At 41.0% G+C, this 27048-nt stretch overlaps 5 protein-coding genes across 5 annotated transcripts; all 5 read right to left on the bottom strand.

Moving 5' to 3' along the window:
* On the bottom strand, positions 1-966 carry LOC148817768 (odorant receptor 131-2-like). The gene has a single exon (XM_088937738.1). The coding sequence runs from the start codon at positions 964-966 to the stop codon at positions 1-3; it is 966 nt and encodes a 321-aa protein (XP_088793864.1).
* A 3860-nt stretch (positions 967-4826) lies between these two features.
* On the bottom strand, positions 4827-5977 carry LOC148817767 (odorant receptor 131-2-like). Its single transcript, XM_088937655.1, has 2 exons — positions 5952-5977; positions 4827-5871 (listed from the first exon to the last, which is right to left on the bottom strand). The coding sequence occupies exon 2, from the start codon at positions 5820-5822 to the stop codon at positions 4827-4829; it is 996 nt and encodes a 331-aa protein (XP_088793781.1). The 5' UTR covers positions 5823-5871; positions 5952-5977.
* Positions 5978-8850: 2873 nt separating this feature from the next.
* Positions 8851-10023, bottom strand: LOC148817766 (odorant receptor 131-2-like). The gene has a single exon (XM_088937662.1). It carries the CDS (start codon positions 9844-9846, stop codon positions 8851-8853), a length of 996 nt encoding a protein of 331 aa, XP_088793788.1. The 5' UTR covers positions 9847-10023.
* Positions 10024-14617: 4594 nt separating this feature from the next.
* LOC148817765 (odorant receptor 131-2-like) lies at positions 14618-15613 on the bottom strand. The gene has a single exon (XM_088937654.1). It carries the CDS (start codon positions 15611-15613, stop codon positions 14618-14620), a length of 996 nt encoding a protein of 331 aa, XP_088793780.1.
* A 3161-nt stretch (positions 15614-18774) lies between these two features.
* Positions 18775-21401, bottom strand: LOC148817764 (odorant receptor 131-2-like). Its single transcript, XM_088937789.1, has 2 exons — positions 20537-21401; positions 18775-18818 (listed from the first exon to the last, which is right to left on the bottom strand). The coding sequence occupies exons 1-2, from the start codon at positions 21255-21257 to the stop codon at positions 18775-18777; spliced, it is 765 nt and encodes a 254-aa protein (XP_088793915.1). The 5' UTR covers positions 21258-21401.
* Between the last annotated feature and the right edge of the window lie 5647 nt (positions 21402-27048).

Raw genomic sequence — 27048 nt, 5'->3', positions numbered from 1 at the left:
TCATTGATGTGAGCGTTTGTTCTCTCTCTTTATCTTCCCGATGCCGCAGGTGAAGCACCTGCTCCAGTATTTCCTGAACCGTTCATCCCTAAACCCATAGATCATGGGGCTCAGAAACCTGGGAATGATGTACACCAGCAGGAAGTTGACATAACGAATTTCCAGGATCTTTCCAGGGAAAAGCAGCAGCAGGAATGCCTGCATGGAGGGTACGACGAAGGTGAGCATGCAGAGCAGGAGCTGCAGGCCGTGCAGCAGGACGGTGTTCCGGGCCTTCCTCGCCGACGCCCGGTCTGTGGAGGCCGCCCTGGCCGCCAGCACGATCCTGACATACGTGTACACCAGGGTGAGGAACACGAAGGAGAAGTAGGTGGCGTCGAAGGCACAGTTTTTGTAATATATGCGCGGGTCCCTGAAGAGCATGGAGTGGTCGCAGAAGATCCAGGAGCGGAAGAAGTCGGGCCGCTCCACCGCCAGGGCGATGAGCAGGTCGGAGAGTGGCGGCGCAGCCCCGAGCAGCAGCACGAGTCCCAGCAGGAGGAGCGTCCGGCGGAGGGTGCAGATGTGCTGGTAGTGCAGCGCGTGGCAGATGGCGACGTAGCGCTCAATGGCCATGCCAGCCAGGATCAGCGGGGTGTTCCTGGTGGTCAGCACAGCGCACATGACCAGGACGCAGCAGGTGGATGCCTGGACTTTGTAGAAGATGTAACTGATGACGTACAGCGCGGTCAGCAGCGTCAGCTGAATGGCGTCGTTGACGACCATGGAGATGAAGAGGATGTAGCGGGGGTCTTCGGAGAAGAGGGGGTGCCTCAGGAAGGTGTGCACCATGGTGCCGTTCGTCAGGCTCAGGGTCAGCCACACCAGCACCGCGACCACGTTCTTTACCAGCGCAGTTGCGAACGTGTCCTTCACGGGCGCTTGGGAGGTAAAGGAGGAGTCAAGGGGGCTGAGCGTGGAGTTCATGGCATCGGTCCTCTCGTCTGGAAAACTGAGAAGGAAAAATGCAAGGCCTTTTAAAAGCAAATTACATGTAATTACCACTGTGAAGGGCAGTGTGTGCCCAAGCCCAGTTCTACTGTCTCACACATTCCAAGCCAGACTTCAGCAGCAGGGACTACAGGTGTGAAGGCAATAGGTTAGAGACCTGATGACGAGATGTCAGTCTGAAGCAGCTGTTCACTCAAAAAATAAAATGTACTGAAGCAACAAATCAAAACCTGTAGGAAGGCAGCAGGATTTTCTCCGTCTATCAGTGACTGAGAGTGTTTGTTGTTCAAGTAGTGTAACTCTAATAAAGTGCAGGTGTTATCTTGTCTAATAGCATATACTGTACACAAGCATAAGAGAAAAATATCCTAATACTGTATTTCAAAGAGGCTCGGTTCTGGATACTGTGCTTCTTCCTCTTCTTCTTCTGCATAGATTTAACCTCTGCTTGTCTCTGTACATTCGTCTCCATACAGTGCTGATAAACACATCTGGGAAAAGCCCTTCCTTAACTCTGTCATTAACTCCATCGTAATCTGGGTATAACTTTTGTGGACAAGAAAACAGCTGGGCAAAATTGTCCCAGCAAACCCCTTCCCTCTGCTTACTCTGCCAGGACCTAAGCGGCAGTTTTTCTCTGCACAGAGTATGAGGGAATTACTGCCTGATACAACTGTCACATGTTGGAGCAAATAGAAAAAGTCTAAACCAGTATAAAGTGTCACCTTTTCAAGTTTACATAAGTCTATTTACTTGTGTTCAGTCTCTGTGTATTGTAGATTTTGAACTATAAAAGGAATTATATTTAATTATATTTATTTGAATTATATTTAAAACTGTAGGTTTTTAAATGAAGTATTTATTTTGTTGATTATTGGCTAGAACTGGCCAATGTAATAAGGCTGATCTTTGTAGTACTCTTTGATATTTTTCTGTCTCTATCCTCAAACTATTGAAATACATTTTTGACCAATAATGTATTGAAATGTTTGTTAATGGTCATTTTAATTGGTTAATGCTCAATTGTGATTTTTTTAGATAATTATTTTTTGCCTAAATCACACATTATTTAAAAATATATATATTTAAAAATATATTTGACTTTAAATAAAATACAAAAACTTTCAGCTCAGTAAAATATATCTCGCCATTCAGTGTCTGAACATGTGATGTCTCTGAGGTTTAGCAGTTAAGTCTTCCTGTATGTTTTGCACACAGAGAGAAAATAGCAAGAGATCACTTACCTCTTCTTGGTGATATTTTCAAGAGGATATTGGTGGGGTGAAACCCAAGTCTTATAAGCATCTTCCAATGTGGTTAATTGATTGTGATGTCATGGCAGATGTCAAAGCCAACTCAGAGTAACGAGTATCTAGAGACTTGTTTTCTAAGGAACCACAGGGGGCACTGTGCATTTACACTAGGAAAACTCATTTACCATATCTGTCAATATTAAATACATGATTTAGCTGCACTGACAGTTGTGTCATTCTGTAGTTGAATTGTAAGATAGTTCAAAAATGCTGATAAAGAATCATATGATATGGTGAAGATCAGCAAACACACACAGATAAAACATAAAATAAATACAAATATACATCATAAAACCAATAGTAGACAGCATCCACCCCACACATCTTCACATACCATCCTAAAACACACACCAGTAATAAAATAAAAAATAGTGAGATTTGACAGAATAACAATAAGCTGTGCAAAAGGTGAAATGCAGAGTATATGCATTTCAGCCTCCAGATGGGAGCTGTTAAAGAATCTGGCAGTCCTTGTCTTAATGACCCAGAGGAGAAGACAGCAAACAAAGGCTGGTCAGGGTGGGAAGATTCAGCAAGGATCTAGAAAGCACTGCATTTCAGTCTAGAGAGGTAGAGTGAGTTAACAGAGATAAAGTGGCCTCCAACAGCTGCTTCTTGTCCTGGGAAGAAGTGTTGCCAAACCACTCAGAGATGGAGAAGGTCAAAACAGTGACAGATCTGTATAAGGGGTTCATTGCTTCCTGTGACACTGAAAACTTCTTTAACTGTCTCAGCAAGAACAGCCTCTGGTGAGCTCTCATGACCATGATAGAATTGTTGACCTCCTATTTTAGGGTGTAGGAGATGGTGGTGCCTAAGAACGTCAAATTCTCCACCACCTCTACAGCTTAACCTAATGAATAGTGGTGAGAATGCTCCCTTGATTCACCTTAAGACTCACAAAGCAGGATACACCCAGCAAGGATTCATGTCCATCGCAGAGCACACACTCACTCACAGGGCTGCTACATCCCAAGACTGATAAACAAAGGCTAAGAAGCACGGGCCCAAAAGCTTTAACAATTTAATAAGGAAAAAATAAGGAGAAAGAAAGGACTTTATAAAATGATTAAAAAAGATCAAGGAAAGGAATATAATGAATGGTAAGTAACGGCTCGAGAAAGCGAGACAGAAAGAAATATTGTTGCAATGGGGGCTAACATTGATAACAATGCTTTTAAATAATTAAAACAGTACAAGTGCTGTACTAGAAAAATAAAGGAAAATATCTGATGTAACAAATGATCAGTTTTCTCAGGTGTTAGATACTGTTGAAGCAGCAAATGAAATTCAAAAAGGTTGAGATAAAATTCAGTACTGGTATATGTTGACATCATTTACGCCTTCTAGACACTGTGGGAAGCTACAAAATAGCAAAAAACGTATGTTAGAACACATAAATATATATTATTTGAAATGTAGAATTTAAATCAAGGGATGTTACAGTATGTTCAAATTGTACAATGCTCCAGTCAGGTCTCATTTAGTATATTAATTACAGAAGAGATGTTGCTACTCTGGGATCATTGCAGAGAATAGAACCTAGATGCCTTCTGCCTGAAAGAAATGTATGACACTTACATACTAAAAGACCTAAACCTTTTCAGTCTTGAACAGAGAAGACTGATAGACAACCTGATCCAGGATTTCAAAATCCTCAAAAAAATTAAGAAAGACAACCCACTGGTCTCCTACAGACCACTAGTGAAACATGAACACACTGGTGTAAACTACATACTGCATACCTTTGCATTTTTAAAACAGGACAGAAGACATTTCTTTAAGCAAGGGGCTGTGGGGATGTAGATTAAACTGATTTTAATATGTCATTCTGGATATTAAAGGAAATGTTACAAGTTAGACATACAAACAGAAGGCCCTTTGAAACCTAAGGTTCAGGTTATGATTTTCATGTTGTAGCCTCTTTCAACATAATTGATCTTTACTACTTTGGGAATCGTTAAAATGAACTTCTCAGCTTCTCCACTAACCAAGAAACTGTGCTCCCCTTTCAACTGCTGACTGATGACCAAGTGATGAACTGTCCCGGTTCTTCCCTGTATTTAATATTTACTGTTAAACACAAACTAATACTCAGAGAGATGGGTTTTATTTAAGATGTCAGATTTTCATAGGCACACAAAACAGGACTAATAATGTTTAGTCTTACTGTAAAGTACTGTAATAAAAACATATTCACCAGGTACTGTATTTCTTTACATATTTAAAATAAGTAAGACACTTTAAATAAGCAGACAAATTGGTTGATTTTCAAAGTAAACTTAAATCTTACAAAATGAAAGATCAGATACCTATTATAGTAAGAATATCAGCAGAACAAGTTCTTTAGAAAGCCTTTTTGAAATCTAAAATTTTATTGCTTAGATCAGACTTTTTCATTACATATGTAATAAATATCTTATGAAGGAAGTTTTGTTTTAGTTTTGAAAGTGAAAATCAATTGATTATGTTAACGCCGTGTTGCTTCTAGTGATCCAGCCAGACTGCACAGGCCCTTGCTGGCTACTGTGTGTTTCCAGGTGTGACTCGTCTCTCCTGGTGCTCTCTCACTGCTGGGACCCTGCATTGACCACAGATGATATACCTACTCAGGTATCTCCTGAACTTCTCATCTCGCACCCCGTAAATAATGGGGCTCAGGCACCTGGGCAGGATATAGATTATCAAGTAGGTGCTGTAGCGGATTGCTGAGATGTGTCCCGGGACAAACATGAGCAACACAAATTCCACAGAGGGGTTGATGTAGGACAGTAGACACATGAGCAGCTGGATCCCGTGCAGCAGGATGGTGTTTCTCGCCCGTTTAGCACCCAGCTTGTCAGCAGAGAGTGCCTTGGCTGCAAACAGCACCCGCAGGTACGTGTACACCAGGGTGAGGAACACAAACAGAAAGAACAGAATGTCAAATGCTTGTCTTTTATAGGTCAGACTTGGGTCTTTGAAAACATTCTGGCGGAGACAGAAGACAGCAGAGTGGAAAAAGCTATTGGGTTCCGTTGCCAAGGTGACGAAGAGTTCAGTGATGTCCGGAGTGATGCCCACCACCCAGATGAGGACAATGAGGATGTAGGTGCGGCCTACAGTGCAGATCTGGGAGTGTTGCAGGGGGTGGCAGATGGCGATGTAGCGCTCGATGGCCATGCCTGCCAGGTTCAGAGGGGTGCTGCTCGTGGTGAAGACAGCAAGGAGTGTAAAAACAGCGCAGAAGGACACGTTTATCTTATAGGAGATGTAACTCAGCACATGTAACATAATGGTAACAGTCAGCTGCACTGCATCGTTGATGACCATGTGAATGAACAGGATATAACGCGGATCTTCGTAAAACGTCTGGTTTCTGAGGAACGTCACTAAAATACATCCACTGATGTAGCTGAAAATGAACCATACCAGCACAGCAATGAAGTTTTTAGTGAAGGCGATGGGCAAAGGGTCTCTAACTGGGGCAACTGAGTTTATCTTGTACGTCGTGTCAAAAGGGTCTGCTGTGGAGTTCATATCTGGGGAAACAATTTTATCATTAGAAATGAAATAAAAATCCCAATATTAGGACATAATAAAGCCTCCAAACACAGACAAGCCACTTCTTCCATCTAGTTCTTTGGTAGCTAGTAGCTAACTGATCTGAGGATCCAGATGTTTCTTGAAGGAAGCCAGGTCATCGGCTTCAATAGCATGGCAAATGTATCACCATAACATTAAAAAACACAGCACACAATTAATTTGGTGAAATTAGCCGAGAATGGTCATATGAAAAACAATGCATAACATCTCCTGTCTAAACAAAGTATCAGCTTACTGACAAGCTATACAAGAATGGTAACAGTCCCATTGTATATAATCAGACCATGTGAGAAATACTTATAAATTCCACAAATTGTACTATTACACTACACTAGAAACATGTGTACTTGCTGTTTTCTGTGAGGTATTGTTTCTCATGCATTATAGCTCAGCTCCCTGTCTTAAGCCCATTTCCCAGCCATTGCCAGACTCACACTCACTCCTGGTCCTTACCTTCCGCAGGCTGCTCTGACAGAGGGGCAGGGGAGCCGGATTATATCAAGGGTTTCTCTGCTGCTGCTCCCCTGCGCTGTGATGTCATCTATGACCAGAAGGTCACAGGGGAGCTCTGGGATGAGCAAAAGGTTAATGAGGCCAGAGTGGATCATGAGACAGATAATTGATCAGGCTGGAATGGCAATCCGAGTATTCGACACCCTTAAGACTTTTAAACAAATTGTGGTACCAGCGAATGTGGTTGTCGCAAATAATTAGTTGTACAGTCAGATGGGCAAATAGAGACCAGGCACTATGACATTTTCTACACAAGCTGGAGCAGTGCAGCCTGTGACAGAGGAAGACAAGAGGTGTTGCTGAGCTCTTCATAATGAGTCAGAGCAGAGCTGCACAGAGGAACTGTTATTGACAGTTTTGTGTCTGTGCTACACAGGCTTCTCTGTTTAACCATAAAGAAATGTCTAATGATTCATCCATGGTGCAACAGGGAGCGCTACAGGAGGTCATTCTTGCCTTCTGCCATAAGACTGTACAACGCATCCACCTTGCGTCTGGGCAGAGGCAACATTGACAGTGACCTGTTTCTGGACTGAACGCATCTACACATCTACTGCTACATCTGTTCTCTTTCTTTTCTTTTCATATATCATCCGTTACACTGTGGCTGTGTTGTCTGTGTAAAGCTGCTGTTGCACTGCAATTTCCCTCACGGGATCATTAAAGTATCTATCTATCTAATGGTTCATTTTCCTTTCATACGTCCTTCAAAAATTCTTTTCAGCGCTGGAATCCTGTTCTTCAGATTTCCAAAACTGCACATTAGGATAGTGATGGTACTGTTAGCGGAGAAGAGAGCCGACCTGACAGGAACAGCTGCTCAGGATCATCACTCCTCTCCACACCACCTGTTACTGAGAAATACAACAACAACACTGAAATAATGTTAGGTGTAGCTAAGGTTTACTTTTTATTATTTATAAAATTTTATTTACACACAAGAAAGTCTTCACACACATATTGTATTACTTACTTACAGACGTATTATACTAATTACTTTATAGTTAACCATTTTTTAAACTATTTACAACATTGAATTTGAGTTTATTTCAATCTTCTCCTTCTTTCTTAAGGGATTATTTATTGTTATGTTGCTTTAATTAATGCAAACAGAAGAAAAAACACAAAATACTTGGTGTTTTAGGTGTTAATTATACCAGGGCCCTGGGAGCTCTGAACATGTAGCAGATTCGGCTGTTGTTGTGCCAGGTTGCTGGTAAGGTTATGAAGGTGGTAAAGCAGTTCTGGCCAAACAGGAAAAAACAAGAGAGGGCTTACACTGCTACTACCCCACAAGGGGAATAGTTAGGGGACACATGGTTCCTACACAGCTGAGGGTTTGGAGACAGGACGACTCATCCGGTGACTGAGGCAGGGAAGAAGCACTTCAGTCCTAATTCCACTACAAGTGGGAAGCAGCTGTTCGTATCTCGATTCTCCGAGTCCGTGAGTAAAGTGCTACAGTCATGTGCAATGACAAGCCTCTGTGAGTGAGAGGTGGTAAGAGAGCACGCCTTACAACTCGGATGCTGGTGAACGCAGCTCTGGCTTCTTAGCAGACAGGTACACACTCAAGCATTCCCCAGTCTGATGAAGTCGTAGAGCTACATACTGCAGAACTGTGTGCAGATTTAAAACAGGACAGAAGGCACTTTTTTATGCAAGGGGTTGTGGGATTGTTGGGTTGTGGAGTTGTAGGTTAAACTGCTTTTAGTCAATTGTAATGTCTAAACAGATATGTCATTCCAGATATTAAAGGAAAAGTGACAAGTCAGCCAGACAAAACAAAAGTCCATTTAAAACCTGAGATCCAGGTTATGGTTTGCATGTTGTAACCTCCTTCAACACAATCGGTCTTTACTATCTTGGGAATCCTTAAAATTAACTTCTCAACTTCTCCATAAAACAAAGAAACTGTGCTCCCCTTTCAACTGTTGACTGATGGCCAGTGCTGAACTGTCCAGATCCTTCACTGTATCTAATATTTAGTGTTGAACACACAGAAATACTCTGACAGAAACTGGTTTTATTTAATAAATTAGCTCTCCAAAGGCACACAAGATAACAATATTACAATGCTCGCGATTTCCATATGTACAACTACTGGAAATACTTTTTATCTTATTGCAAAGTAATCGAAAAATATATTCAACAGGCTGTTTTTTTATATATAATTCATAGCACCTGACAGGAGCTAACCACACTAATTGGTTGATTTTCACAGTATACAATATGGGAGGTCCGGAAACTAAAACAGTAAGTTGTCAGCTGAAAGTGGCAAGGACTTATCAAAGCTTTTGAAACCTAAAATGTTATTTCTTAGATTGAACTTTGAAATAGATCTCTAAGAAACATCTTATGAACAATTTTTGGAAAGTGGAAATCATTCAAATTTGTTAACATCGTGTTGTTTCTACTGATCCAGCCAGACTGCACAGGCCCTTGCTGGCTACTGTGTGTTTCCAGGTGTGACTCGTCTCTCCTGGTGCTCTCTCACTGCTGGGACCCTGCATTGACCACAGATGATATACCTACTCAGGTATCTCCTGAACTTCTCATCTCGCACCCCGTAAATAATGGGGCTCAGGCACCTGGGAAGGATATAGATCATCAAGTAGGTGCTGTAGCGGATTGCTGAGATGTGTCCTGGGACAAACATGAGCAACACAAATTCCACGGAGGGGTTGATGTAGGACAGTAGACACATGAGCAGCTGGATCCCGTGCAGCAGGATGGTGTTTCTCGCCCGTTTAGCACCCAGCTTGTCAGCAGACAGTGCCTTGGCTGCAAACAGCACCCGCAGGTACGTGTACACCAGGGTGAGGAACACAAACAGGAAGTACAGAATGTCAAATGCTTGTCTTTTATAGGTCAGACTTGGGTCTTTGAAAACATTCTGGCGGAGACAGAAGACAGCAGAGTGGAAAAAGCTGTTGGGTTCCATTGCCAAGGTAACAAAGAGGTCTGTGATGTCCGAGGTGATGCCCACCACCCAGATGAGGCCGATGAGGACGTAGGTGCGGCGTACAGTGCAGATCTGGGAGTGGTGGAGGGGGTGGCAGATGGCGATGTAGCGCTCGATGGCCATGCCTGCCAGGTTCAGAGGGGTGCTGCTCGTGGTGAAGACAGCAAGCAGCATGAAAACAGCGCAGAAGGACACATTGATCTTGTAGAAAATGTAACTCAGTAAATTCAACATCATAGTTAGAGTCAGGTGTGCTGCATCATTGATGACCATGTGAATGAACAGGATATAACGCGGATCCTCGTAAAACGTTTGGTTTCTGAGGAAAGTGAGTAAAATACACCCACTGATGTAGCTGAAAATGAACCATACCAGTACAGCAATGAAGTTTTTAGTGAAGGCGATTGGCAAAGGGTCTCTGACTGGGGCAGCCGAGGTTATCTTGTAGGTCATGTCTAACGGGTCTGCTGTGGAGTTCATTTCTGGGGAAACAATTTTATCATTAAAAATGAAGTAATAATCCCAGTATAAGAACCAAAGATTTCTCAAAGGAAGCCAGGTTTCCGGCTTTGACAGCCCAGGAAGGTCAGCAGCACCTGAGTACCTTATGAAGAGAATGGGTTCAGAGTAGAAATCTGAAGCCCAGAACAGCTGTGTCAAAAAAACATTTACTGCACAGTAATAAAAGCACACACAGCACACAATTAATGTGATGCAATTAGCAGGCAGAGTCATTGTATGAATAGAGATATACTCTTTGGAGTCTCCTGTTTGAACGAAGTCTATCGGCATTGTTTGTAATTAGACAAATTTCTGTGATTTTCCATGCACAAGCTATAGAGGACAGGGAGCAGTCCCATTGTATACTGTATACTGTAATCAGAACATGTGAGAAATACTTAGAAATTGCACAACTAATGCTATTACAACTACACTAGAAATGTGTACTTGCTGTTTTCTGTGAGGTATTGTTGCTCATGCATTATAGCTCAGCTCCCTGTCTTAAGCCCATTTTCCAGCCATTGCCAGACTCACACTCACTCCTGGTCCTTACCTTCCGCAGGCTGCTCTGACAGAGGGGCAGGGGAGCCGGATTATATCAAGGGTTTCTCTGCTGCTGCTCCCCTGCGCTGTGATGTCATCTATGACCAGAAGGTCACAGGGGAGCTCTGGGATGAGCAAAAGGTTAATGAGGCCAGAGTGGATCATGAGACAGATAATTGATCAGGCTGGAATGGCAATCTGAGTATTCGGCACCCTTAGGACTTTTAAACAAATTGTGGTACCAGTGAATGTGGTTGTCGCTAATAATTAGTTGCACGGTCAGACGGGCACACAGAGACCAGGCACTATGACATTTTCTACACGTCTGTGGAGACAAGCTGGTGCAGTGCAGCCTGTGACAGAGGAAGACAAGAGGTGTTGCTGAGCTCTTCATAATGAGTCAGAGCAGAGACGCACAGAGGAACTGTTATTGATAGTTTTGTGTCTGTGCTACACAGGCTTCTCTGTTTAACCATAAAGAAATGTCTGAAGGTCAATTTTTCAGTCCTTGACTTATTTCTGCTCTTCAAATTTACAGATGAACCATAAAATGAACCATTTTTAATTAATTACAACATAATGATTTTGGTTCATTTTAATTACCTCCTCCTTTTTATGTTTTTATTAATGTAAACAGAAGAAGAAACACAGAAAGTTCAATCCTGAGTGACCCTACCCTCAATGTGACTTCAGTGCCATAAACTTCCTCCCTTCTTATGGATTAACAGCCAGAACAGGCAGGTTGCTATGAACACAAGAGGAACAGGAGATGGAAGAAGATACACAGAATGTTAAATAACTGCAAAAAGCACATCTACAGGCTCTGGAAAATCCTAAAGCCCCACACCTCCCTGGAACACAGCTTGCTGCTATTCAATCAGGGCTGACCACTGACCACTGACCAGCTCTCTTTCACAGTCTTTTAAAGACATCAAACTTCACAAGCTCATAACTTATAGAATTATTTCACTTCCTGGAGTAAAAAAAAATACTTTATTTTGCAAAGTGTGTGGTGACAGGTCAGATTTGGGAACGGGGTTATGACTGATAATGGCAAGCAAATTGTGTTTCTTAAATAGTTGCAATAATAAAATGTAAGAGTTTACTTGATTAATTGAAAACCTTTTTAGAGGAAACAAGTGAGACAGATTTGCTTCTATCACTTTCTAAGAGCATATGTAAATAATAAAGTAATTCCAAGACAGGATTCAGCAGCGTGGACTACATGTGTGAAGGCAACACATTAGAGACACAATCAGATGACCAGGATGAGAAATGTCAGTCTGTAGCATCTCTGACAGGTGCTTGCCATCACTCAAATCAAAACCTGTCCTGCCTTGGAAACATTGTGTTTCTTCTTTGTTTTCCATTTCCTGTATGGATTTAACCTCTGCTGGTCTCTGTTCATTGGTTTCCATTCAGTACTGATAAACACAGCTAATAAAACCCCTTCATCATAACCCTTTCACTCCATCATAATCTGGGTGATTGTATACAGTAACTTTGTGGACAAAAACACTGCTGAGCTAAAGTATTCCAGCAAACCTTTCCCTCCACAGATACTCTGCCGGGACCTCAGCTGCAGTTTTTATCAAATGGTTTAAAAGCTCAGGAAAAATTTAATGAGAAAGAAAGGATTTATGATTAAAAAAGAGCAGAATGCAGTTACATACAGTAAATGGAATATAATGAGCTATAAGCAAAGGCTTAAGACAGAGAGACAGGAAGACATATTTTTGTAATGGAGACTAAAATTAATAAAAAGGTTCTTTAATAATTATAACAGTACAAGTACAGTAAAGAATGAAGCACAATGTGTCCAAGTCAATAATGGGAAACATCTAGAAAACAAAGGGAAAAGGGATTATGTAACAAATGAGCAGTTTACTCATGTGTTATTAAACACTGTAGAAGAAACAAATTAAATTGAAAAAGATTTGGCTTTACATTTTTAGGATTCGGTTACTTTATGGAACCTTTCTGGGATTAATCTACCATAGTCTCGCATAGGGTCCTAACCAGCCACTTTGCTGCAACTCCTGACAAATGCCACCCAATGCAGGATCTGTGTTAGTAGTTAGGGATTTAGGGATTTAACAAGCTACAGCTGTGGGCGGCATTACCTACTGTATGTGTCTGCCTGCCTCCCTGCAGACAGAGGGTGATGGCAGGCTTTCTTCCATGCAGGAAAGTGAAATAAGGAAGATCTTTTTCTCCTCAGTAGCAGAGAGTGGTCTCTTTCTGAGGCGTGTTGTTATTGTGATCGCCTGTCACATGTGTGGCATGGCAGCTGGGCTGGCCGGCCTGGAACTACAGAAGTTTGGGTGTGTGTGAGAGAAAAAGACTGTGTGCAGCGGTGGTACTTGAGATGCTGCTGGTCCGTGAAGAGTGTGTGAGTCAATGGTGTGAATAGTGCAAAACAGCAGGCTAAGTAAGCTATGTCTTCCCCGGAAGAGGAGTAACTTAAAAGCCAGGATCCCGGAGAGAATCCAACCATGCGCTGTTGGATTGCAAGGTCTGTCATGTAGCTGTCATGACTGAGTGAATGAGGTGAGCAAAGACCAGGGGTTGGTGTGTGGCTGATGGGACATTGGCTCTGTACATGCAGAATGGCAGAGAGAATATCTGGCTACTGGCTGTCTGGCAGGAACAGGTGTTGGCAATAGGGACCTGGCTATGTATATGCAGAGTGGTTAAGGTCTATCTTGCTGCTGAACTGCTGAGGTGATTTTTAAATAGTGCAGTGTTGAACAGGCAGGAGGGAGTGCCTGTAGCGCCTAGTTAATGCAGCCTGGTTGTGCAGTGTTGAGGCACCAGCAGCTGTATGCCAATGGAAAGATGAAGGCAGACTTGTGGAACACAAGGTATAGAACACAAAGTAATTACACCAAGGACCTGGGAGCTCTGAACTAGTAGCATATTCAGCTGTTGCTGTGTCAGGTTGCTGGTAAGGTTATGAAGGTGGTAAAGCAGTTCTGGCCAAACAGGAAAAAACAAGAGAGGGCTTACACTGCTACTACCCCACAAGGGGAATAGTTAGGGGACACATGGTTCCTACACAGCTGAGGGTTTGGAGACAGGACGACTCATCCAGTGACTGAGGCAGGGAAGAAGCACTTCAGTCCTAATTCCACTACAAGTGGGAAGCAGCTGTTCGTATCTCGATTTTCTGAGTCTGTGAGTAAAGTGCTACAGTCATGGGCAATGACAAGCCTCTGTGAGTGAGAGGTGGTAAGAGAGCATGCCTTACAACTCGGATGCTGGTGAACGCAGCTCTGGCAGGCAGGTACACACTCAAGCATTCCCCAGTCTGATGAAGTCCTTAGACCTAGGGCTGAGGCTGGAAAGGAAGATGACCGGGAGCTATGTGGTGCCGACCCTAGCAATGCACCAGACACCTTGAGTCCTGTGCAGATTTAAAAAAGGACAGATGGCATTTCTTTAAGCAAGGGGTTGTGGAGTTGTAGATTAAACTGCTTTTAATCTATTATGATCACCTAAAAGATTCCATTGTCATGTCAGATCAGCCAGACAAACAGAAGTCACTGTAGTACTTGAGGTTCAGGTTGTGATTTGCATGTTATAGCGTCATGCAACACAATTAATCACTACCATTTGATTAATCATTAAAATCAACTTCTGAAGTTCTCCACTAACCAAGAAACTGTTCTCCCCTTTCATCTGTTGACTGCAGCTCAGTGATTAGCTGTCCGGATCCTTTGCAGTTTTTAATATTTAGTGTTGAACACAAAGAAATACTGACAGAGAAATGGCTTTTATTAAGATGTCAGCCCTTCAAAGGGACACATAGACAAGACGATAATTACAATGTCGATGATTTCCAAGACCATAAACACAATTTATGGAAATAATTTGTATCTTATTGTAATGTATTAAGAATATATATTCACCTTTTTGTTCTTTATATATACACCATACCACTTGGCAGAAGCTTAAAATAAGAAAACATTAGACAAAATGTTCTTAACAAGACAGAACATATCAACAGATATCAACAGAACTTCTAAAAGCTTTTTTGAAATATAAGAATCTAAAACTTTATTGCTTAAATCTCACTTTTAATTATATATCTAATAAATATCTTATGAAGGAAGTTTTGTTGTATTTTTGAAAGTGAAAATCATTCTAATTTGTTAACTTTGTGTTTTTCTTAGTGATCCAGCCAGACTGCACAGACCCTTGCTGGCTACTGTGTGTTTCCAGGTGTGACTCGTCTCTCCTGGTGCTCCCTCACTGCTGGGACCCTGCATTGACCACAGATGATATACCTGCTCAGGTATCTCCTGAACTTCCCATCTCGCACCCCGTAAATAATGGGGCTTAAGAACCTTGGGAGAATGTAGACAATTAAGTAGGTGCTGTAGCGGATTGCTAAAATGTGTCCTGGGAAGATCATAAGCAACACAAATTCCACGGAGGGGTTGATGTAGGACAGTAGACACATGAGTAGCTGGGCCCCGTGCAGCAGGATGGTTTTTCTCGCCCGTTTAGCACCCAGCTTGTCAGCAGAGAGTGCCTTGGCTGCAAACAGCACCCGCAGGTACGTGTACACCAGGGTGAGGAACACAAACAGGAAGTACAGAATGTCAAATGCTTGTCTTTTATAGGTCAGACTTGGGTCTTTGAAAACATTCTGGCGGAGACAGAAGACAGCAGAGTAGAAAAAGCTGTTGGGTTCCATTGCCAAGGTGACAAAGAGGTCTGTGATGTCCGGGGTGATGCCCACCACCCAGATGAGGGCAATGAGGACGTAGGTGCGGCGTACAGTGCAGATCTGGGAGTGTCGCAGGGGGTGGCAGATGGCGATGTAGCGCTCGATGGCCATGCCTGCCAGGTTCAGAGGGGTGCTTCTCGTAGTGAAGACAGCAAGTAGGATGAAAATGCAGCAAAATGACACATTGATCTTGTAGAAGATGTAACTCAGCACATGTAGCATGATGGTAACAGTCAGCTGCACTGCATCGTTGATGATCATGTGAATGAACAGGATGTAACGCGGATCCTCGTAAAACGTCTGGTTTCTGAAGAATGTGACTACAACACACCCACTGATGTAGCTGAGAATGAGCCATACCAGCACAGCAATGAAGTTTTTAGTGAAGGCGATTGGAAAAGAGTCTCTAACTGGGGCAGCCGAGTTAATCTTGTACGTCGTGTCAAATGGGTCTGCTGTGGAGTTCATATCTGGGGAAACAATTTTATCATTAGAAATGAAAAAAAATCCCAATATAAGGACATAATAAAGGCTCCAAACACGGACAAGCCACTTCTTCCATCTAGTTCTTTGGTAGCTAATAGCTAACTGATCTGAGGATCCGTCTGAGAATCACGTCTCTCCCTCATAAAAGGCTGTGATTGACACAGCTATTCTGACAAAGAGCTTGCCTTTGTAACTGCTCCTCTAAGCTTTCTTACACAGTAATCAGCTCATCATTTATCAGATGAATTAACAGCTGTGTCTGCAGAGCTGCTTTCATGGATCCCTGAGTTGCAAAGGTCTGTGGTAGTTAATAGCATGTCTATTTATTGTAGCCAGCTAGTATTTTTTCTACAGTATGTGTGTTTCTTCAAGAAAAGAAAGAAGCTGTTTCGTAGGAACACATTTAAATCTGAGATCTTGAACAAATATTAATTTGTATGTTATTTTAACTAAATACAATTAATGTTTGATCTAAAAGCACCTGAAGGTGAATTGAAGTGGAGTTTTGTTAGTCTACTTCTCTGCTCTTTTCCTTCAAAAGAACTGAAATCTGGCTTTCAAGAAGAGTATTAAAAAATTAAGAGATCACTATTGAAAGATTACCTACCTCAGTCCATGTGAAATCTGTGTGTGAGACTTAGGGGGTACCAATCTGTTTATAAACGTTTTCAATAACTGCTAATTGATTGTGATGTCATTACTGACACCAGAATAATTGGAGTATAATAAGTACCCAGGGAGTGGTATAACTTGGCATTGGAAATCCCAGTAGACCTTATCTGAAATGTCCTCATTAAACCAGCTCAGCTTTATTAAATAGGGTGAGAGCAGATGTTTGGTTTGTAGGTCTTGATATTCTGATATCAGTGTGATTAAGAATTTCACAGAATCTTTAAGAACATTAAGTAAGATTAGATTATTTCAAAGTCACTATTTATATTTTTTTAATTCCTATTCAAGTCATTGAATTACTGCACTTTGTCTGGGCCATTTGTTCATGCCTAACCTCTGTTGTAGATAATGTGAAACTCTGCTTTGGCCAAGGCCTACAAAGACCACCTTGAACTCTGCATTAATCTTACATCAGTCTGTAATTCCTATTGAGGTTTTTCAGTTTACCACTGAACATTTACAGTGCCTTGCGAAAGTATTCGGCCCCCTTGAACTTTTCAACCTTTTGCCACATTTCAGGCTTCAAACATAAAGATATAAATTTTTTATTTTATGTGAAGAATCACCAACAAGTGGGACACAATTGTGAAGTGGAACGAAATCTATTGGATTTTTGAAACTTTTTTAACTAATAAAAAAATGAAAAGTGGGGCGTGCAAAATTATTCGGCCCCTTTACTTTCAGTGCAGCAAACTCACTCCAGAAGTTCAGCGAGGATCTCTGAATGATCCAATGTTGTCCTAAATGACTGATGGTGATAAATAGAATCCACCTGTGTGTAATCAAGTCTCTGTATAAATGCACCTGCTCTGTGATAGTCTCAAGGTTCTGTTGAAAGCGCAGAGAGCATCATGAAGACCAAGGAACACACCAGGCAGGTCCGTAATACTGTTGTGGAGAAGTTTAAAGCCGGATTTGGATACAAAAAGATTTCCCAAGCTTCAAACATCCCAAGGAGCACTGTGCAAGCGATCATCTTGAAATGGAAGGAGTATCAGACCACTGCAAATCTACCAAGACCTGGCCGTCCCTCTAAACTTTCAGCTCAGACAAGGAGAAGACTGATCAGAGATGCAGCCAAGAGGCCCATGATCACTCTGGATGAACTGCAGAGAACTACAGTTGAGGTGGGAGAGTCTGTCCATAGGACAACAATCAGTCTTACACTGCACAAATCTGGCCTTTATGGAAGAGTGGCAAGAAGAAAGCCATTTCTCAAAGATATCCATAAAAAGTCTCGTCTAAAGTTTGCCACAAGCCACCTGGGAGACACCCCAAACATGTGGAAGAAGGTGCTCTGGTCAGATGAAACCAAAATCGAACTTTTTGGCCACAATGCAAAACGATATGTTTGGCGTAAAAGCAACACAGCTCATCACCCTCAACACACCATCCCCACTGTCAAACATGGTGGTGGCAGCATCATGGTTTGGGCCTGCTTTTCTTCAGCAGGGACAGGGAAGATGGTTAAAATTGAGGGGAAGATGGATGCAGCCAAATACAGGACCATTCTGGATGAAAACCTGTTGGAGTCTGCAAAAGACCTGAAACTGGGACGGAGATTTATCTTCCAACAAGACAATGATCCCAAACATACAGCAAAATCTACAAAGGAATGGTTCACAAATAAACGTATCCAGGTGTTTGAATGGCCAAGTCAAAGTCCAGACCTGAATCCAATCGAGAATCTGTGGAAAGAGCTGAAAACTGCTGTTCACAAACGCTCTCCATCCAACCTCACTGAGCTCGAGCTGTTTTGCAAGGAAGAATGGGCAAGAATTTCAGTCTCTCGATGTGCAAAACTGATAGAGACATACCCCAAGCGACTTGCAGCTGTAATCGCAGCAAAAGGTGGCTCTACAAAGTATTAACGCAAGGGGGCCGAATAATTTTGCACGCCCCACTTTTCATTTTTTTATTAGTTAAAAAAGTTTCAAAAATCCAATAGATTTCGTTCCACTTCACAATTGTGTCCCACTTGTTGGTGATTCTTCACATAAAATAAAAAATTTATATCTTTATGTTTGAAGCCTGAAATGTGGCAAAAGGTTGAAAAGTTCAAGGGGGCCGAATACTTTCGCAAGGAACTGTATATTATCTTTCTCTGGTTTAAAATACTTTCTTCTGTCATAGTTTTCCATGGGTTGGATAATTCCATCTCTCCTGTGTCTGCATTATACTATGCTGTACTACTCTTCTAATACTCTTCTAAGTTCATAGTATTCCACAACTGGCTTTTGTCAGGGCTTTTTTTTCAGGCACAACCACTGTATTATTCATTTTTAATGTTTTCTGTTTCGGTGTTTATTTAATAACAAAATACCTCCCTTCAGTACTCGATATATCTTCCCTAGATCCCATCCGTTTTCTAACAGCTGCTTCCAATTCAGGGATGCAGGGGAGCCAGAGCCTTGTGCAGGGTGGTAGACACCCTGGATGGGACACCAGCTCATCGCAGGCGACTCACAGACTCAAACCTCCCCGTATGTCTTCGGAAACCAGGAGGAAGCTGCACCTGGAGAAAACCCACACGAACACAGGTAGACCAAACAGACTGTGTATAGTCATTAGATACCTGTTTAGCAAAAACTTAGTATGGGGTGTTTTCTAGCATGATTAGTCATAATTATTAACATTACTATAACAGTTTTTGAGGAATGAATTACCTTCTCAATCTAAAGAGTGAGTGTATGTTGGTGTCAATTGGTAAAGTGCAGAAGTGAATTATGAATTATACAGACTCCGGGATTAGTGTTCAACACATCCTGATAATTCTGCTTGAGAGACTGGTAACACTAAGACAGCGCCGTGATGTTAAGTAAGAAGCTGCTTGCCTTGTTTTATAATTAGCAGTGTTTTATTGTTTTTAATTTGTAAACAGAACTCCCAAAAGGTAGTAAACTGAACACCGATGGATCATTTCTACAATTCCTGCTATTGTTCTTCAGCAACAACATCTTGCACAAATGCAGCATGTCGACTGAAGTTGCTCCAGAATTTGAAAGAGTGCCCACTTGTGGTTTCAATTTTTTAAGACACGTCCCTGTTAAACTAGATCTGTGACATCATCCAACAATGGTGATGCGACTGGATGGAGTGTTGGGCCCCGCTGCACAGACAGTGCTGTGTAGGTGGACTTTTCAGGTTCAAGGCACGAATGGAAGCCCTTACAGATGGCTCTGACTACAGCTGCCACACAGACCAGACAAATGGGATTGCGGGCCAGATACAGCAAGCGGGCCATGTGCTTGACACCCCTGGAGTAGAAGAATCTGTCTAATGGTTTTCAGTGATATACCAACAAAACAGTGTACTAAAGTGTGAAATTGCAAAAGGGTCACAGTAAACCTGCAAAAAATACATGGCAAGTTTTCTCTTTTGTAAGGAAAGTTAAGCTCTTCTTGTTGTATTGTCATATTTTATTGTTAATGAAAAGATTTAGTGGAAGGCTACTAATGTCTTCTGATACAAATTAAGGGCAGCACCAAGACTGACACCACTGAATCACTGTTTTACATGTAGTAGGGGAAAAAGCCAGTGAAGCAGTTCACTGCCCTCTTCTGCAAAATCCTAGATATTGAACAAAACTGTCTGAACTGACAGATTTATTTTGCTCAACATCATTAAAATGATTGTAGTGAATGAATGTAGTATTTTAAAACATTTAACCAGAAGTGTTTTAATATTCCAGAAACAAAGCAATTGGAAAGATTGTAGTCTGATGTGACTGAGTGTATACAGTAGGTATATGTTTTCTGAGTACTGTGTGCTTCCATCAATTTAGCAGGTTTTACAGTCGGAAATACAGAAAGACATTGATCACACATTCGTCTCGATCTTACAAATCCAAAAACAAGAGCACTAAAGCTAATAAACAGCATTACAAGAAACGGTCTCAGATGGAGTAAGAAAGAAAATGGCTCAAGACAGTCGTATGATCTGCTCCATGTGTGCCAGTCTTTGTTCCAGACCCCTCAGCATGATTCAGATCAATGAGGAGAGATGAAAACCCCTAATCAACACATGTTTGAAGGTCAGTGGTGAGTGCAGGGCAGCCCAACATCTTGATCACTGGGAAAGGGGAGATCAAAGTCAAACACTGTAGAAATGTAACGCTTCAGAGATATTCCTTACTTCATTGATATATACAGTATATAGTATGTATAGTGAGAGAATTTACAATGTTTTGAAGAGGTGGAAAAATTTAGGAAGAGCTGTATTGTCTAAATTTACATATTTTACACAGATAGAAGTAATTTTGTAGATATTTTTTAAAAGTCTGGTCTCTGATTCCATAGATAATGGGACTCAAGAATCTGGGCAACACTTGAACAAATAGATAAATAGCGAATTGCACTTCTAACTGGTGCTTTGGGAAAATGTAAAAGAGAATGCCCTCCAGCAGGGGTCCTATGTAAGTGAACATGCACATAAAGAGCTGGGCGGCGTGCAGCAGGACGGTGTTGCGAGCCTTTCTAGCGTCTGCTCTGGCTGCCTTGGCTGCGAACAGGATCCTGAAATACGTGTACACGAGGGTGAGCCAGACAAAACACAGGTATACAGCGTGTAAGATGGTCTTCTTTTTCAGTAGGACTGGATGCCGGAAAACCGTGTCCCGCAAACAAAAAACAGTGGAGTGGAAGAAAGCGAAAGGTTCTATTGCCAGGATCACGAACAGATCTGGCAGAATCTGAATGGCGCCCAGGGTCCAGATGAAGGCAATGAGGAAGTAGGTGCGGCGCACAGTGCAGATCTGGGAGTGGCGCAGGGGGTGGCAGATGGCGATGTAGCGCTCGAAGGCCATGCCTGCCAGGTTCAGAGGGGTGTTGATTGTGGTGAAGATGGCGATCAACAACATGATGCAGCAGAAAGAGACGTTAATGGTAAAAAACACATAGCTGAACACATGCAAGAGTATTGCAATGGTCAATTGGATCATGTCATTGACAACCATGTGGATGAAGAGGATGTAGCGAGAATTTTGGTAGAGGATCTCATTCTTGAAGAACACGTACACCAGAGTCCCATTGATGAAGTTGATGGAGATGCACAGGAGGACAACGATTGTGTTTTTTGCCACTGCTGTCTCGAGAGTGTCTCTAACCTTGAAGCAGGAGGTGTTGCTGCAGGTGGAAGCACCTGCAGAGGTGTTCATCACTCTGCACTCTGTCACAGGACTGCATTAAGCACAGACGAGAAACACAGACATGATTTTTTGGAAAGCTTTACCTATTACACTCAGAAAACCAGTGAGGAAAGACCTGCCCCCCCAAAAAAAGATGACTTAACAAATGAGGTTCAATTCAATACCTTCAGATTTGAGGTCTGTAAAATATTTTATTAAATTTTTAAGTAACTATATATTGTATATTATTTTGCATCTTCTCCAAATTTTCTCCAAATTGTGTTATTTCTAAAAAAAATTTAGATAGATTTTTCAGAACAGAGATATAAATATACCATACATACTGTAGAAAATATTATTGTTACAACTTTAAAACAAATGTTTAATACAACCTGAAAATATTACAGATTGGTTATGAGAAACCATGGGTTTGATTATTTGATTACCACCTCAGTAAATACTTACCAGTAAAAACTTTGTATCATTAACTTTCATATTGCAGCATATTATAAACAGTGACCCCAAGTTCAACATACTGGGGGCTTCATGGTGCATTTTGAAATAATAAAAAGTGGAGGTAAAGGAATAAAAAATAAATTAGATGAGTACACTCACCGCTCTGCTTACAGATTAAAGAAGATGAGAAAACATCTTCTGTGACCACTGGCATGTGTGTTTATATAGACCATAAAGTACCTTGAGATTAATCTGATATAGAACAGAAAGTCTCTTGAGGCACCATAGAACTTTACATGACTGATTGGGAAAGAGCAAACCCATCTTTTAGCAATCATAAATACTTCTGTCTTAGAAAAGCTGGTTGGCAGATTCAGTTTTTATTCTACACCTTCTTGCAATTTACATTTATGTTTTATTCATTCATTTGTTTTCTGGATCAAGACAGGTAAAAAAACTGAAATCATTAGAAAGGAAAGTCAATGAAGAGAGACCATTTTCCATCTCTTCACTGTGCATTAATGTTTTTAAGTTGAAAAGATATATATAAAAAATGTATATAAATGTGGGTGATCAGGTGACAGTCCAACACAAAAGAGCCTCAGTCTTGCCACTCAGCTTACAGAGGGTTGGGCCATTGTTCTGGGGAGGGGGGCTAATTAGAGAACAGCAACAGCTCAGGTGATAAAGGTCAGTCTGCAAGTGAATCACTGCCCTGCTGATTATACACCTGCTTAAGTGCATACTCTGTGACAAACGTCTGTTTTCAGTCCTTCGGCTCTGCCTGAGATCACCACACATCCAGGAGGGTTTAAAGGAGGGACATCCTGGGAAATTATGCTTTAGGTTAAAGGTTTTTAATCCACTAGTTAGTGTCACGCCCCACACTCTCCCTCATAAACACAGTTACATTCCCAAACCCACTGTCTCACGATCTCATTCCTAATTGAACCCATCACATTCTCACATGCCCCAGATTCCACAAATTCTCACTACCAGACCAATTATCCAACCACATCCACCCTTTCCCTTCAGTATTTAAAGTTCCCTCAGGCACCAACCCATGCTCACTATTGACAAGCTTTCTGTAGTATTTGCTTGTGTGTGTTTCAACCTTTTTGACTGATCTCCTGGTCCCTAATCCTGGCTACTGCCTTTTTTGGCCACCTCTTTGGATTTCATTTTTCAGAGTCTTCCTTAGGTTTCCCTGGGTACTGGTCTCATTGCTTCTCCAGTTGACCAAGCCCCTGGATTATGTGTTTGGGAAATTGTCCCTGTGCTTCTCTACACTCTGCAGGATTCATGGCTACGCATAAGGATCCTCCCATTCCCTGGCAGTTAGACCTTATTGAGAATATTGTTCAGTCTGGAGATTGGTGCAAGTTTGCAGTGGCATTGTTGCCTCTCACCACTGGGGCCCTGGGTTCAATTGCTGGACCTGAGTGGAGTTTTTATGTTTTCCCTGTATTCACATGGGTTTTTTTCTGGGTACCCCATTTTTGCTTGTACAGTCCAAAGACATATTGGTAGATAAATTGGCATCTGGGAAAACTGGCCCTGGTGTGAGTGTGTCTGTGTGTCCTGGATAGACGGCTGTCCTGTTGATGGTGTTCCCCACCTTGCATCCATTGCTTGCTGGGATAGAGTCCAACTCTACTGCCAGCCTGACTTGGAAGAAGTGGTTAGGAAACTCATGGATGGATGTTCAGTCTTGGTTGCTGTATCACAGAAATCAGAAAGAATTCATACACAGGCATATTACTGCTGCTAACTCTCTTCAGTATTCAACAAAGCGGATTGAGAGGAGATCGGATCCAAGTATCTAAAATTCCAGGAGAGATAGGTACGATCAATCCAGGGCATTATTCCACAAACTGGAAAAAAACTACATGGAGTCAAAAACTGTTCCTTATTCCATTTAGGATGGAGAATATGGAATTATTCTTTACACAAAGAGCTGTGGCTCTCTGGAATAACTGCCCCAGTCAGGTTGTTGAAGCTCAGACTGGGAGCCTTCGAGAAACAGCAAATTTTAGATTTGCTTAGCCACTGAACTATAAAACCAGCAAGATGTCAAATAGCCTAGTCCAGTTTGCAACTTTTTTAAAAAAAGATAAACTAGATATGAAAACAAAAAGCCCTGCAAAGTAACCCCTTCTCAAACCTAACCATTTGCTTCTGACAGACAGTGATTTAGCACCAGATGAGCTTAGTTTTCTTTTTAAGTTTGCTTCTGTTAAATACTAACTTCAATGTACCTGTATATTGAGTCATATCCGTGTATGAGATAAGTTCATGTTAATTTTACATTGCAAAGTAGAAAAAAGAACAAGTTCATAAAGGTTGTTACCTTTACATCACCTATATTTATAAAAGCATCAGCCATTCAATCTTTGTTGATAGTTTATTTTATTCTGTATCTGTCAAGTCTTTCTTCTCTATATATTCTATTATTTCATATTACTGTTTTTTCTATAAAACTATAACAAAAAAAACTTATCCTGTTAAAATATTTCTCTTTATTTTTTGTGAATATAGCCTACAGAATATTGAAAGAGGAGTTCTCAAAATTTCTATTGAGAGCACTTTCATAAATTTTTACATCTTAGGTTTGTTTTTACACAGGGAGGCTCTGGTCTCTGTTTTGCTGCAGTTGTATTAGTGTAATGTGAGGCTAATTACCGTCTCACTGACAAGGCTTGGGGGATTCTATGACATTTCAGCCTCTCTGTAGAATCCTGTCAGGAAGGCACCAAAGACATCATTAATGGAAACCGGCTCCTTGTCCCCATCAGTCCTCATTAGCCACAACTGACAAAGGTCAGGAGTGACATGGCACTTGTTTTTAAGGGAACAATTGGCATTCAAGGGACTTATTAAGCATGCTAATGGGAAGAGAATGGGGCTCACCTGAGAAAAGCACAACTCTGTGCAAGAACAATTAGCAATCTTTCTGACAGGCCTCTTCGCCAGCTCTGCACAGCCTGGGCTGCACTGTTGACCTCTGACTGGTAGTTAAAGAGCTGTGTCTCCTGCTTAGGTTGTATCTCGGAACACTCCCTTTGTATGAACAAGTTTGCATAAACATGCATAAAAAGCATCAGTTTGCAATTACGATGATTAAATTCAATATTGATATTTTATTTTGGAAACCAAAAAGAAAAGATGTAAAGTAAAATTATGTATTACTGTCTGCAATAATTCAGGTTTATTTTTTTAATTATTTTATTACAAAAATGATTGTTAGGAAACATACAGATAAAAACAGTATATAGAGTTACACATTAAATAATATGGTAGTCTGAGTTCACAAATTTTCACAAATATCTGCAGAAACATCTGCAGAAAAGTAGAATTTTCTTTATTTAAAATACAACACAGGAGCAAAGAAATCTTAGTACAGTAATCCAGCAAGAGCAGAATTTTAATGGAGCTTTTATATTTCCCTCTTTTATATGGAAATATAAAAATCTGGTTTATAGAGGATGACTCTTCTAATATTGAACATAAGATTGAACATCTGGCCTATAATCTCATTCACAGGATTAATTCAGTTTGTGGCCTTGCTATCACCTCACAGTAACACCAGACAAAAGCAGTGAATGCAGGATAACAGCAGGACATTACTTTCTTAATCAGCAAGGTTGTCATTGTGATGTTCTGGAACAGATCGTATGTAAAAATATATTTTAAAAAACAATTGAATTTAAATTTTGAATGCATCCTTGGTCTATGTTGGGATATGTGCAACAATTAACATAGGAAGCTTTCTGTCATGCGGAGACATTGAGAAGAGAAGGGATGATACTCTGATATGAGCTACAGTTGTGTTTTGTTGTATTTTTGAAACATATGATGACTTTCTTCCACACTGGCTATTAAAAAAACCTCAGGGTTTCACTTTGGAATGATCATTATTTCTAAAGCTGGATATGTTGAAAGTAATGTGAAAGCTACCCAAGCTAAACCATCTCTCCTACATTGCAATGTATGAATGACTTTCAAAGAAACAGCTTTGTGTCTTCTATACTTTTTGACATTGATTAACATTATACAAGGTAAGCACACTACATGAGCATTTCTCTTACATAAGTCTTTAGCTGAATTACCCTGTATGATTACAAAAATGTGCTTATCGTTCCTGCTCATCATCACTGAGAACTCTTCTCACTGGAGTGGCTGAGTGCAGACCCTGCGCATTCTGTGGTGAGCAGGGAAGACTCTGTTCTTCAGAGTGCTGTGGCTACGTAGCTTTCCACACCCAGCAAGAGAGGTGTTAACATGGAAAGGAATGTACACAGGAGCCATAATAGACTGTTACAGTCCAGTCTTTTCCTGTGAGACTTCCTCTCTTCACAGCACTGCAAATAGTGGGTTGACTACTACCACCTGAATTAACAAAATGGATAATTCATTAACTATTCAATTCCTTTGAGATAAAGATACTGTAAAGCCTTCTGGTATCTTACCAGATAAGATGGCGTATGAAGAATTCATATCCTTGGAGTATTGTCACCTGAAATCAGGGATATGATCCCAGACTGGCTTTACAGACAGGGAAACCCATTCCGTCTGCAGTGCATGTTCGGGATGTGGTGTGTGTTGTCTGTACTTATCCCTCCTTCAGTTTTCATTACAGAAAAAAATATTTACAGTTGTTATTTAAAACAGACTCAATATTGCATTTACCTTTTGTTATTCAATAAATATTTTTTCTTTTATATAAACAACTGTGTCAGCAAAGTTTAAATGACAGTATGAAATACTTGTATTAACTGATTAACTGAGTTATTTTGTAAATATATTTAATATATCATTTAGAAACATAGATACCAGTTTCCTTTTTTAATAATTATATCAAGAAGCAAATATAACTTCTTTTACATTAAAAGAAATAAAATATAAACCCATGATGATAAGATGTTGGCTCTGCTGCCCACTAAGAGATATTAGAGCTGATATACAGTAGTGCCTGTTTCTTGCTCTTTTACTTTAAAAAAGAAAGATAAAGGGTTATTTTTTCAATGTAGTGAGGGGGGTAAGGTTCTGTGAAAAAAACTAGAGAGAGAGAAATTGTATTCAGCAGGATGATCAACAATTAAAGCAACAGATGAATCCTGACCGGCCTGATTGTGGGATTTATCAGCATTTACAATGGAAACCC

The sequence above is a fragment of the Atractosteus spatula genome, chromosome 19 (assembly GCF_055471065.1).
Source record: "Atractosteus spatula isolate fAtrSpa1 chromosome 19, fAtrSpa1.hap1, whole genome shotgun sequence".
In the NCBI taxonomy this organism is placed as follows: domain Eukaryota; kingdom Metazoa; phylum Chordata; class Actinopteri; order Semionotiformes; family Lepisosteidae; genus Atractosteus; species Atractosteus spatula.
This window is presented reverse-complemented; position numbering and strand designations above follow the sequence as displayed.